The following is a 14,923-nucleotide window of genomic DNA, read 5'->3' as shown; positions in this document are numbered from 1 at the left end:
TCACTGATGACATCACTGATGACATCTCAAATGACATCACTGATGACATCACTGATGATAACATCCAGTGACTGTATGTTTCTGTAAAGTTAAAATATGTCTTACATATTGAAGAATGAGTGGATGTATACGTGTCTGGATGAAGGATTTAGTAGGTGCATGACTGACTGTATGAGTGAGTGATTAAATGTGTCTCACTGAGTGCATGGGTTAGTGACTAAACTGTCTTAATGTGTGCATCATTATGTCTGTTGTTCTGTAAACTGCTGCATGTGTTGATCAGTAGCTATATGAGTAACTATATGGGTTATTGATTGGTTGCCCAAGCATTTGTATGGGAGACTGAGTGTGTGTGTGGGTGGCTGGGAGGTGTATGACTCTGTGCATAGATGTGTGAGCAGTTGATTCACTAGATGTATGGGTTCAAAAGTGCATGTGGAAACAGCTGTATGGGCGGTTGACTGTGTGCATGAGTGTATTGGTGAGTGAATGGATATCTCAGTGCTACATGTCAAAGTAAGTACATATGTAAAACACAGTACATGTGAGAGTTGACATATATAAATAACTGTGCATAAGAGCCAGTGAATGTGTGAGTGGCTGTATGGATCATTGTGAACTTGTATCAGGGATTGTATAAGAGAGTAAATATGTGTTAGTATATGTTTGAATAAGTAAGGTGTGTGTATAACTGTATAGTTGAGGAAATGGAGGTGTGATTGATTCATTGCATGACTGACTAGGTGTGTGAGTAACTCCATGGATGAGTGACAGTCTGTGAGTGTCTGTTTACACTGAGTGTATCTAAGGTTATATTAGAGTCTGAAGAGGTTCATCGTATTATCACATGAATGATGTCATCAGTGATGTGATCAGTAATGTCAAATGAGATGTCATCAGTGATGTCATCAGTGATGTCATCAGTGATGTCATCAGTGATGTCATTTGAGATGTCATCAGTGATGTCATCAGTGATGTCATCAGTGATGTCATTTGAGATGTCATCAGTGATGTCATCAGTGATGTCATTTGAGATGTCATCAGTGATGTCATAGTGATGTCATTTGAGATGTCATCAGTGATGTCATCAGTGATGTCACTGACCATGTCATGAATGAGGTAATATGTGACATGATCAGCAGTGGATTGCGGGTGCGCGATATATAGTTAGTGCAACTAACTATATATGCAAATTTCAATGGTTTTGTGTGAGTAAAATAAGGTTTTGTAAATGCTAATTCCTAACTATATATGGTCTATAACCTATGGTTTTTTCAGTGAATTTTCAAGGTTTTGTAAATGCTAATTCCTAACTATATATGGTCTATAACCTATGGTTTTTTCAGTGAATATATATATATATATATATTACATTTTGTTCCTTTTCAAATTAAATGTATTAAGTGTTACCACTTTATTCCAATCAAGATGACTTCAGGTGTGCCATACGTTTGTCATAAGTAAGACTGTTAGCGTTCTAATTGTTCTTTAAAACACTCTGGGACATTCTGTCATTGGGCTATAGTTGGGCTATATCTGGCTGATATTTGGGCTACATTTGGGCTCCTTTGTCTCTGGTGGCCATCTTGGGAGACTGCATATCAGAATTTTTTTAATGAAATATAAGAGGATTTGAGAAATCACTCAAAATGTGCACTAATTTTTCTTTTTTCAGCACTAATCATAATTTCTATGGCAAAATGAACCCCCTCATTTTGTTCCTTTGCAAATTAAATGTTTTAAGTGTTAACACTTTATTCCAATCAAGATGACTTCAGGTGTGCCATACTTTTGTCATAAGTAAGATTGTTAGCGCTCTAGTTGTTCTTTAGAACACTCTGGGACATTCTGTCACTGGGCTATAGTTGGGCTACATCTGGCTATTTCTCTGGTGGCCATCTTTGGGCTACACTGGGCTACATTGGGCTACATTTGGGCTCTAACATATATATAGCCCAATGTAGCCCAATATATATTTTTCAAAGTTAATTTTCGTAAAAACCACTGGAGCATATATCTTGAGACATAGCAAAGGCACATCGGGCTACCAGTCCCTACAATTTTGCCAAGTTTTGTGGAAATCCATTCAGCCGTTCGAGCTAAAAGTGAGTCCAACTGCCCTATGGAAAACTCAATGTTAAAAACACGTTTTGGGACCCCCCTTTTTTCTCGGCCCCCGCTTGACAAAACCCCCCCAAACTTTCAGGGGCCGCTCAGAAACAAAATGTGCCATTTTCCTGAAAATTTCAGCCAATTCCGTCCATCAACGCCAAAGTTATTCAACATAGAATTTTCAGAAATCCCTATTCAAAAAAATCCTAACTATATATACCTACTGGCGACTGCCAGTAGGTAATATAGATATATATATATATATATATATATATATATATATATATATATATATATATATATATATATATATATATATATATAAAAGACGGGGTATGTCACCTATTGCCGCTCAGAAGTCACAAAGAGATTAGGTCGCCTGGTAGGGGTTTGATAATAGGTGTGAAGGTAGCCCTGGGCAGTAAGATCACACACCTTCGCACAGATAGTCCCGATATCTTGGGGATTTGTCTTATGGGCCCTTCAGGTAAACTCATACACCAGAGGAACAAGGGGGGGGGCAGATTATCAGCCACATTTCAAAAATCCGAGGAGTTGTTAGATGTGAGAACGACACAAAACTGGCTAATAATAGGCGATTTTAACGTCATATTTGAACCCCTATACAAAATTGATGGAATAGAATCAAATGAGAAAGATTTAAAGTAGTCAATCCCCCATTACACCTCCTCCGGTTAAGAATTGGTATCAGGAGGTGCTGCAAGTAAATGATTGAAGCATAGAGTTTGGGCTAAGGGCAGCAAATGGTAGGACAAAATCAGATAGAATGGGAGCAAATACCTTCAATAGGGTAAATAGCCCGACCCATATCGACTATATCATGTTAGATCTAAGACTTTAGAGGAGTGTTATTGATCTGGTTGTGGGTGAAACTACTGACAGCGATCATAATCCGCTCTGCTTAAGTATGATTCCACTGAGGTGCGGCTCAAGTACACAGGCCTCAGATTAACAGCTAACGAAGGAAGTTTATCCCTCTAATGATAATCACCGCCCAGAATGGCGAAAGATCATTTTACAAGCTTTTAGATATGCAACAGGATTTGTTCGGCAAGTATATCAGAACTTCAGCCCGTGCTCGAGATACGAGGAGGGCTAGCCAAAGAAAATATTGTCCACTCTCACCTCTCTGAGTAATTGGGCTCTTATTTTACTGTAGCTCGGCCTCTTATATAAAGTATAGAAACGCATGAGAGAGCCCCCCATTTCTCATAGTCATAGAGAAGTGCCTCAAAGCTCAATTGGACACCACCTCCCTGGCCATCCAACCATGGCTGAGAGGCCCAGGAGAGAATCTGTCATCAGCCTCACAGTGCTAAAACATGGCTGTGAGGCCTATGAAAGAGAGGCAAATTGTATAGCAATGGTGCCATGAAAGTAATGGAGTCCTCTTCCCTGGGTCTTGCAACAATGGTCTGGTGCTGCAAGTCCAGGTAATGTTCCAGAGCTGAGAGGGCCATGGGAGTGGGTAGGAGCTTTCCCCTGGGCCTCACATCTATGGTTTAGTATTGTGAAGCCCAGGGGATGTGATCCCATTCCATTGTCTCCCCAGCCATGGCCTAGCACTGCTAGGCACAAGGAAGGGTGGTCCCATCGCCTGGTCCTCACATCTATGGCTAGTGTGGCAAGGCCCATGAGTGGAAGCCCCACTGACTTGGGGCTCAGATCCATGGTTTAGTGCTGCAAGGCTCAGAGGAGAAGTGTCTCCATTTCTGGACCACGGAAATATGACCCATCACTTTGAGTCCAAGTAGAGGGGAACCCTATCCCCTGGAGCTCAAAGGTATTGTGTAGCACTGTGAAACCATAGTAGGGTGGCCGATTTACCATTTTCATTTCACATGACACTTTGTACCTTTGGAGACACATTGTGTTTGCAGTGATATCAGAAGAATTTTCTTGTGGAGCAGTGGAACTGCGAGTCACATTAAGGGTTTTAGGAACTGCATTTTAAATCTCTGCCTCTAACACAGACCATCTTAAAATGGAGATTGAGTTTATTGTTTGCGATTGGAGTTCTTACTATATTTGAGTTCTGTTCCCATTACTACATCCTGGAGTAAGCCTTTACTACTCACTATGCACATTTTGAGCAACAAGCTTAGAAAGTGAACTCTGGTATTCAAATAGAATGAAATACTAACGCTTTTAAACACCAGTAGTAAATATAAGTTTCTAGCAGGCACCCTGTCCAGTAAATAACCACTGCCACAGGACCTTGTCCAGTGGGTATGTTTTAGCCAGGGTACTAGGATATTTAACATCTAATCTCAGCTTTACCATTTCAACTAAATATGATCGAAATAAACACTATGACTAGAAAGACAATTCCCTGGGCAGGGCAACCCCTTGGCCTTGCTGTAGGAATCACTGACACTGCAGTTGAGGTTTAGTGGACTAGTTGGAAATGTGGAATGAGGAGACACTTTTTTCAATCTCGACCTCCCACTTGGACAATTTGTGTGCTCTTGAGCAACCACTTTTCTGAATGTGTTGCTCTGTTATTTATTTATTTTTTGCAAGATTGGGAGTATTTTCATTCCATTTGAAAACTGCTAGAAAGTGTATGATTACAAAATGGACTAAATATTACCTGTGAGAGGAGAAGTGCCCAGTCACAAAGTATATTCACCTAAATGCAATGCAGTGGCAAATGTATAGCCAGGGTCACTAAAATTATGCAATTGTGCGGCCACTGTGTTTTTCCCATAATTATGGATTTGCCACATTTGCCACATAGTCTAACATTTGCTACAAAATCTACAGATTTTAACCCCAAAAAATGTTTCAAGCTCAGATGTTTCAAAAGTTACTAAAAACGCAGCAACACGTGTTACCATGCAGTGAAAGGCCCTTTTCATAGGTTGACTGGTCACCTATTGGTTACTTATCACTATGTTTGGGTGTTAAACTAATACTAATGAGGAGCAACCTATTCACCAACATTGTTAACAAGTGTAAAATGAGAAAATAATGTAGCAATACTATCACAAAATGTGCTGCATTACGCAGCATAATTTGGCCGTCCTCTCCTGCATAATTACAGTGGCCCTGTGTATAGCCTATGCATCAAGCATTAGTGTGTTGCAGTCTTGGCTCTGGGCCCCTTCACTTGTTATTGCCAGAGCCTTAGGCCTCCTAGCACTACACCATAATTCTGAGGCCAAATGCAAGGGGCCTTAGCGGTGCGGGCCCCATGGTGGTCAGCTGGACACGAGACCCTGGGCAGCTGCCCAAGCTGCCCTTGTCTAGCGATGGCCCTGATTGGAGGGAACACCCTCTCTCAGCACTCTTAAGAGCACTGGAGGTCTGCACTTTCTCTAACTCAGCTGTCTTAGACAGCTGAGTTAGAGAGGTTTAAAATGCGCATTTCTGGCTGGCCGTCGCAAGAAGGCCTGCTGAAGAGACATGCATATTTTAAACTTTAGCGTTCAGCTCCCTGTTGCCACTCAGCAGCAATGGTCCATCCTGACACCCGAATCTGCATGGGTCATTTGCTGAAAAAAAACAATGATGATAAGTAAACTTTATTACCATTTTATTTTCCAGCTCTGGCCTGGGGATTTTCTTTCTGGGGCAAAACTCCTCCGCTCAAACGGAGCAGCCGCCCCTGAAAATGATTTAATGTTCCCAGTTGAGGGAAATAGTCTGTGGCCCCATTTAAAGTATGTTGGTTAGGCCGTCCGAACCTCTAGGGCAGCAGAGCGATATACTCCATTGGCCTAACCGAAGACCAACCATCTGCCAAGGAGGGATACATCTCTTTGCTTTCAGCTGAGCTTCTGTAGTGGTGACTCTGCTGAAGACACTCCCATTTTGCTGAATGGGAGCCAGGCTTCATGTGCCAGCTCAGCAAAGTTTTTTGTTTTCCAAAAACAAATTCCCAAAGCAGGAAATGTTCTTGAAAAATAAAATATAAATGTTTCTTACAGTGTGGGATGATCTTTTCTTGGACTTCCTCTTAGGGACCACCAGTTTTCCCCTCATGGTCCAGAAGTGGAAAAGAGCACCCCAAACCATGAGGGCCAAATGGCATACTTTCCCTGACTCTAAACAGAACTGCGTAACCACATTAGGACAGACAAATCATTCCACACTTTTTTGATGGAGTAACCATCTCCCAAACTCTACTTAGTGACTACAGAACTCTCAGATGACAAAAGACAGGCTCCATCGTAGACCTTGTGTAAACTAACTATTAGGCTAATTATTGAAAATATATTAAATATTGAAAATATAGAAAATTGGCTTTAGCGTGAAAGGATTGGTCACATTATTAATAGGAGCACTCCTTGCTGTTTCCCACCCATAATTGATATTTGACATTTTTTATCATCAATTTGCCTTTATCCATATCAAGCTTTAGCTACATCTCTTGTATCCATCTAATTACAGCCGACAGATAAAATATGGAGTACTTGCTCAGGGCTAGTCTGGAATGCAGCCCGGATCTCAGTATAACAAATAAAGTTAATGACATAACAGATCAGGCCTGGCCTTCAACAACTTCGCAAGTCTAACATATGAACTAAACAGCAAAAGGAACAACATAGACCTCTGAAGCAAATGGCCACACAACACTTCAGACTTCATTGCCACTCTACTAGCACGGAAGTCAGTGTGAGCCTTCAAGTGGGAATGTGGCAAACAGGGCGGTAATAATGATGGACACGTGCAGCATAAGTACGGTCCTTGCCAAAGTGATTAAATAAGCTTTCAAGTCTGGATCAAACCTAATGGTTTCCATTAACCTCACGGGTCAGATTTAAGATACCAACAAACTGAAGAATGCACCCTTTCAAAGGTCGAAGGGTGACTCTGATATAATTCTGAAGCCCCTGATAGTCTTACCAAAGAGCAAATAAACATGGGTGGTACACGGGCATTCCCAGGCAACCACCCATGCCTTTGACGCAAAACCCTATCTACAAACAATAGTAGACAGGGTTTAGTGCCAAAAGTTAACACCATCTGCAGCACACATGCAAAGTGGGAAAGTGATTGAACTTGTCTAGGCATAGTATTTTGTACAGCAAGTGTACCCTTCCCGTACAAAGCCTATGCAACGCAGACACACATCTTTAGTGCTATGGTGCTAAGTAAGGTATGTACCTGGCACACGGCAGCTGAAATCAGCACTGGACCTCTGAAACAAATGGCCACACAACACTTCAGACTTCATTGCCACTCTACTAGCACGGAAGTCAGTGTGAGCCTTCAAGTGGGAATGTGGCAAACAGGGCGGTAATAATGATGGACACGTGCAGCATAAGTACGGTCCTTGCCAAAGGGATTAAACAAGCTTTCAAGTCTGGATCAAACCTAATGGTTTCCATTAACCTCACGGGTCAGATTTAAGATACCAACAAACTGAAGAATGCACCCTTTCAAAGGTCGAAGGGTGACTCTGATATAATTCTGAAGCCCCTGATAGTCTTACCAAAGAGCAAATAAACATGGGTGGTACACGGGCATTCCCAGGCAACCACCCATGCCTTTGACGCAAAACCCTATCTACAAACAATAGTAGACAGGGTTTAGTGCCAAAAGTTAACACCATCTGCAGCACACATGCAAAGTGGGAAAGTGATTGAACTTGTCTAGGCATAGTATTTTGTACAGCAAGTGTACTCTTCCCGTACAAAGCCTATGCAACGCAGACACACATCTTTAGTGCTATGGTGCTAAGTAAGGTATGTGCCTGGCACACGGCAGCTGAAATCAGCACTGGAGCTAGGGAGAGTGGAGGAGAGGGCCATGTCTCTGTAGATAGGATGCTCTCCTGCTGCCTCCCTGTCACACAACACAGTACAGCTTTTTTGACTGCTGCGCTGTGTTGCGTGACTTCTTTGCCCCAAAGTGTATAAAACATCTGTTTAAAGTACATAGTTTGAGCATCATTCACGGCAGAAATGTGAGTGTATAGGTTAATGATAGGAGGAGGTGCCTCGATGTTTTACCTCTAACTTCCTCATTGTGTTTGCACTAAACAAATCACAACCACTGACCACGTTTTCAACAGTTCTATCTTGTCTTGGTACTTTTAGCTCTTAAGGCACTTCAGCCTTCAGGAACATTGCTCTAATCTTGAATTCCCATTTCTAAATCTCAGACGTCAATGGAAGGTTAACTAAAGAAGCATATTTCAGAAACAGTCATCGTCTAGTAAGAGGCGACTGACCATGCCTATTATCACTATGAATTATAAGTTACAAATCAGAGCTTACTCAGCATAAGCTTTGTTTCAGGGACGTAGATGAGCCTGGGCCGATGATGCATAAACACTACAACTGCAACAGAGCACACGTGAACTCTTATTTTATGCTCTGCAGCTGGCAGAGAAGATTTCACTTCTGGTCAGTGTACTCCTGGATTGTGCCCATCCCCCTCCTGGCTCGTGTTGGGGTTGTAAGTTGTCAGTGCATGTAATAAAGGCTCAAAGCATACTACACCTGCTACTATGCATCCAAGATGGCCCCAATTCATTATACATCTCAAGTATTCCAATTCTATCCCATGTAAAGCATGGTGTTCGTATTCTGAAATCCACGCAATTCATTCCAAGTGATAGCCCGTGTTTCCCAACCCTGTATACATGAAGGCAGAGGGAAGATCCCCTGCATAAGTTGAGTTCAAGTGACCCTACAGTAGATCACCTCAGGTTTTTCAGGGCCTTTTTTCCTCCTAGCATTCCTACAAAATAGACAGACTCACTACATAACTACACAGCTCATACTTACATCTTAATTGATCAGTAAGTTCCTGGGAGGAATTCATCTATTGATAATTCAAGACATTTTGAAAGTGTATTTTGACATTTCATGATCAGCATTTCGTATGTCACCTTTGTTATGTCCTTCCTCATTATGCACATAGTTTGCAAGGTAAACCATTTAAATGAGTTCTAAACAATAGATTTCCAGTTGTTAATCTAATGCCAACATATAAACACCACTCGTCTGTTGTTTGTAAATGAAAATGTTAATGTGGATCTTACATCCCTGAGAAACAGGAAACAAAATCTTACTATGAACTCTAGTCTTACGGTCTATCTGGTCTGCAAACACCTCCCCATAGATCATCCAGTAGGGCATGTAGAAGATGTTGCGGGCTAATCTCCAGGAGGGCTCCTCTTCGGGATGCAGGATAGCTTGGCGGGCCACTCCGAAGCTCATTAGCACCACAAGCATGATGACCACAAAGTAGAGCATGTCAATCATCTGTGAAAAAAAACACAACAATGGTGTCTCTGTAACAACGCTAGGACTATGTCTTTATGGAGGCACATAAGAGAATTATTAGCTACTAGACTGACCAATAAGGGGCATCCATTTTTCCAGCAGCTGACTCTATTAAGAAATATCACTTCCTTTTGCATAGAGTACACAAGTAGACACACTTATAGAGAATGTAACTGAACATGCTTTATTAAACGCCATATACAGTCCCTTGACCTTTTTGAAGGGGTTTTATCTCCTAAATGTTCAAAGGGCGGTATGGCAATATGTTTTAGTAAATAAGAGCTTTTAATCTTTTATTGTAATATATCTGTTTAATGTATGAAGTGGTACAAGGCTGGTGAATAAAGGATTGACTACAGTCAGTTGGAAGACATTAACGGGGGTGAGACCAGAGGCCCAGCAAAATTGGCCTCAGGCCGGTGGAACTAGGAATTTACCGAAGTTCTCTGTTATCTTTAAATTTGAAGATTACATCTACTAAATGCATTTCAGAATTTTTTTACTATGCTGACTAGTTTTAGTGTATACTCACTTCATTATAGATAATTCTGTGGTTCACTTGGCTTTTGTAAAATCCAGACATATTCACCTCTAAGTGATGGTCCTACTCCCGATCTTGATCAATCCCAAACTTATTTACATTCCAATAAATTCCAAGCTCATCAACTCTTGGTATATTTAAGCCTACCAAGATATCAATAAAGTCCACACTCAATTCTTGCATTAGCTAAGGCTCACTTGGATCTTGGTAACTCTCACATTCACGTGGCTATTGGTACATGCTAGGCGCACTCACTTCATTCAGCTCCTAGTAAAGTCCAGATTCACTCAGCTCATGATAGCATCCAGTCCCATCGAGCTATTGAAAGAAAGACAGACACTTACCAAACTCTTACTAAAGCCCTGAAATACTTGCTACATGTTCAATAAATAGGGCCATAATCCCAAATAAAGCCCAGATTTACTAATTTGTTGATAAATCCCCAAATCACTTTGCTCTTGAGAGAGCCAAGAACCAATATGCTCTTGAGAAAGACCAGCCATTCTAGGTTCCTTGTACAATTCATGTTCACTCAACTGTTAATGGTTTCCATACTCATGCAAATGGTACCAAAACTCAACCTTACCCACTACTTGATAAAATTCAAAGCTGCTCAGTTCTTGGCAAAGCGTATAATTAGTTAGAGCTTTAGAGATCCCAGACTTGCCTAACTCCTGGTAAACCCCCCGCACACACATACTGATCATTGTATGGTTGACTCTGTACGCCCTTTACTTTCCCATCTCTTAATAACAAAAACACTAATTTAGTTAATCATAAAAACCAGATTCACTCAAATCAAGCCCATACTAAATATAAACCTCTTACTAAATCTGAGGCTCAATAAGGTTATGCTAAAGCTCCTATTTGCTCAGCTCTGGAGAAAACCAATCTCACTCAGCTCCTGCTAAAGCATAGGTTGTATAAAGACCTTGGTAATTTCCTGACTCACTCACACAAATCCATTAACCATCTAGGTTTCTGATAATTTCAAAACCTGCTTTCATTAATTCCCAGGCTGATTTCTATATTGTTATTTTCCATATCCATTTACATCAATTGACTTAGATATTAATAATCCTTCAGTTTCATCAATGCCCAGATTGTCTCGACTATTGACAATACCTGAACTTGTATTCAAGAAAACCAGTCTGAGTGAACTATTTATAAAGGCTAATTTCAATTTCTTCAGTTCCCAGATTTACTCAGCTATCGATAATGTCGAAAAAGGCTAACTGGCACATGCATCAACGTAGGCTTTTGCGATTCCTAAATAGCGATTTTTAAGGAATCGCTATTTAGGAATCGCAAGCGCCTATGCATGTAGGAATCGCTATAAAAATAGCGATTCCTAAACATTCCTTAATTGCTACTTGCAAATTGCTAGTAGCAATTAAGGAATGCCGTCCCATTCATTCCTATGGGCCTACATGCCCATAGGAATGAATTGGAGATTGCATTAGCAGTGAGCAATGAGTACCAGTAGGTACTCGCAAATTGCTCATGCAATTTCAAGGGTGCAAGGGTGTCAAAATGACACCCTGTTGCACCCCTGAAATTGATCTCTGCACATATGTTGCACACACACATGCCCCAAGGGCATGTGTGTGCGCAACATGAAACTTTGAAAAATGCACAAAAGTGCATTTTTCAAAGTTTTTGCAAATTACCATGAAGTTCAACGTCATGGTAATTTGCTATTCCTATTAGCGAAATCAATAATTTTTTAACTTTCATGCATTGCATTTAAGGAATCTCAATTTGGGATTCCTTGAATGCAATCGCACTTTAAGAAATCCCAATTTTGAGATACCTTAAACTGCGATTTTTGCATTTGGGATGATGCATCCCAAATGCAAAAATACCGGTGGCAAAGGGGCGGATTCTGAGAATCTGCCTGTTTGCGACCAGTTTTTGGTTTGAAGCATGGGGCCCTAAATGTTGACACGAATTCGGCAATTGAGAATCCCTAAACTAATTTTCATCAATGTCTAGAATGACTCAGCTATTAAAAATGTGCACCTCACTTTCCCAAATCACTCGACCTATTGATAATGCCAATGCTCACTTACATAAACACCAACAATGACTCAGCTGTATGTTGTTTGCATGTTTTGGTATTTCAAAAATGCCAGCCTAGCTGGCAAGCAACAGGATGCCGACATGAGGGTAAATACATTGGGGATACATGGGTAGGAGGACAGAGGAAGGGGGTAGAGCTAGTAGTAAAGGGTGAAACTTCAGTCTATGTTAAGTAGTGTTGAGTCAGAGGAGAATTTTTCGTTTCCAACTGATTTGTAATAGGATTGGTGCTGTTGTGATGTTTGAGAGGATGTTGTTCAAGACTCCAGGGGTGTTATGTGAGAAGGCATGTCTTGTTTTCTACTTCCTGATTTGTTTAGGTTTTTATTTGGTGATGTCGGAGCTCCTTGTCTGGCACTGGCCTCTAGATATTTTTAGTTTGTTAGATAGTTACATAGCGGTATTGATGTAGCGGGCCTTGTATGTAATGCATCTGAGCTTGAAGTTGATCCGGGCTAGAAGGAGTATATAGTGTAAATCCAGAAGTGTGAGGGTGATGTGGTCAGATTTCTTCAGCTGCTTGATGATGTGTGTGTGTATGAAGGATTCCTTTTAGGAGGGAATGTTGTCATAGGTGAGTGAGTTGTTGTCTCTGGGATGCTGCTGGGGAAGGTTATTCTTCCAACTAGGCAGGAAAGGACAAGGGCTTAAATTGTCATTCTGATGTCTTTACCAGGGGGAAAAGGTGTCACATCTTCATGAGAGGGGTTTGGAACCAGGCTGTTTTGGTCTTCTTGGTAATGTCTTGTTTGAGTGAGAGATTTGAATTGAGGAGGCATATGAAAGACTTGGTCTGTTGGTGTGTTAAGTCTGCTACGTTTAAGTTGGAGAGCCATGACTGAAGCAGAGAATGTTTAGTTTTATTGATAAACACACGAGGAGACACTGTATGCCACTGGTTGAGGAGATTTTGAGATAGAATTGGGTGTTGTTAGGATACTAGTTGATTTTGATGTTGCTGTAATGCCAGCTGGCTCCCAACCGGTCTACGTAAAGGTTGAAAATTATGCCAGTGTTCCATCCTTTCACCTATCATTTTCAGCCTATATATGGACCTCTTGGTTCACAGGTGACAGGGAGAGTCTGGGATCTGGTAGTTCCACTCTGAAGGAGTTTCCTGTTAGTTGGTTAGTTGGTGAGGTAGGACGTGAACCATCACAGGCTTGTGCCAGTAAAGCCCATTTGCGTTTCCAGGATGTGGATCAATCCTGGATAGCCGATGGTGTAGAAACATGTGGAGAGGTTGAGCAGGACCAAGAGGCAAAGATCATTTTGTTGTTGAGGAAGAGGTTTTCGTTGACTACTTAGAGTATGGCAGTTTCTATATTGCAGGGTGGTCTGCACTGTAATTAATAATCTTGATGTTGATGCTCTTGTAGCTGAGTGGTATCTCCCTTCCTAAAATATTTTTTTAAATTATGGGATGTGGGTTACAGGACAGAAATTAGCAAGTTGGTTGGTTGGTCCAGTGCAGGCATTTTAACCAAGGGGAGCATATGTCTGGTCTGGAGCCTATCTGAGAAGGTGTCCTGGGTTAGTGAGGCACTGATAATGGGTTGACAATGCAGAGACTTGTTGATGGCAGAGCGAAGCATGTCATATTTGAAGGAGGTGGCTTTGATCGAGTACAGAATGCTAGAGAAGTCGTTGGGAGATAGTGTTGAACACTAACCAGTTAGTGGTGTGGCGACTGAGCATAGGTGATGACGTGGACGACGCTGAGGAGCTGGTATTATGATATCTGATTGCATTGACTTTCTCTGTGAAGAAGCTGTCGATAGTGTTGCATTTGTCAGATTTTTGTGGGATAGCGGGTTCTAGGATGGGGTTGGCACATTGACAGCCATAAAGAAGACTTTGAATCTGCTGAATCAATCAATCAATCAGAGTACTTGTAGAGTGCACTACTTACCCGTGAGAGTCTCAAGGCGCTGAGGGGAGGGGGTGCTGCTACAGCTCGAAGAGCCAGGTCTTGAGGAGTCTTCTGAAGCCGAGTAGGTCTTGGGTCTGCCGTATGTGGGGAGGGAGGGTGTTCCAGGTCTTGGCGGCAAGGTAGGAGAAGGATCTGCCGCCGGAGGTCGATTGTTGGATGTGTGGGACAGTGGCGAGGGCGAGGCTGGCGGAGCAGAGCTGGCGGTTGGGGGTGTGGAAGCTGAGTCTGCTGTTAAGGTAGGCTGGTCCCGCATTATGGAGTGCTTTGTGTGCGTGGGTGAGGAGTTTGAAGGTGATCCGCTTGTCGACGGTGAGCCAGTGTAGGTCTCTCAGGTGGGGGGTGATGTGGCTGCGTCGGGGGACGTTGACCATCAGTCGGGTGGAGGCGTTTTGGATACGATGTAGTTGTTGTAGATATTTGGCTGGGATTCCTGCGTAGAGTGCGTTGCCATAGTCCAGTCTGCTGCTGATGAGGCCATATGTCACCGTTCTTCTATTTTTGGTCGGGATCCACTTGTAGATCCTTCGGAGCATGTGGAGGGTGTTGTAGCAGGAGGAGGAGACGGCGTGACCTGCTTAGCCAATGAGAGGGAGGAGTCGAGGATGAATCCTAGGTTGCGTGCATGGTCGGTGGGTGTTGGTGCTGTTCCTAGTATGGTCGGCCACCAGGTGTCGTTCCAGGCTGAGGGGGTGGGTCCGAGGATGAGTACCTCCGTCTTGTCCGAGTTCAGCTTCAGACGGCTGCTCCTCATCCAGTCGGCGACGGCCTTCATTCCCTCATGGAGGTTGGTTTTGGCGGTGTGAGGGTCCATGGTGAGGGAGAGGATGAGCTGGGTGTCGTCGGCGTAGGAGATGATGTTGAGGTCGTGCTGGCGGGCCACTTGTGCGAGGGGGGCCATGTAGATGTTGAACAGCGTCGGGCTGAGGGATGAGCCCTGGGGGACGCCGCCGATGATGTTGGTGGCTTTGGATCGGAAGGATGGGAGGCGGACGC

General features: G+C 42.5%; 1 protein-coding gene across 1 annotated transcript in view; it reads right to left on the bottom strand.

Moving 5' to 3' along the window:
* TRPM1 (transient receptor potential cation channel subfamily M member 1) overlaps positions 1–14,923 on the bottom strand; it is a 694,024-nt gene that overhangs the window by 82,550 nt on the left and 596,551 nt on the right. Inside the window, exon 22 of the mRNA XM_078684915.1 lies at positions 9,179–9,353. Coding sequence (XP_078541041.1) covers positions 9,179–9,353 — 175 coding nt within the window. The remainder of the gene's footprint in view (positions 1–9,178; positions 9,354–14,923) is intronic.

The sequence above is a fragment of the Lissotriton helveticus genome, chromosome 3_2 (assembly GCF_964261635.1).
Source record: "Lissotriton helveticus chromosome 3_2, aLisHel1.1, whole genome shotgun sequence".
Taxonomy (NCBI): Eukaryota; Metazoa; Chordata; class Amphibia; order Caudata; family Salamandridae; genus Lissotriton; species Lissotriton helveticus.
This window is presented reverse-complemented; position numbering and strand designations above follow the sequence as displayed.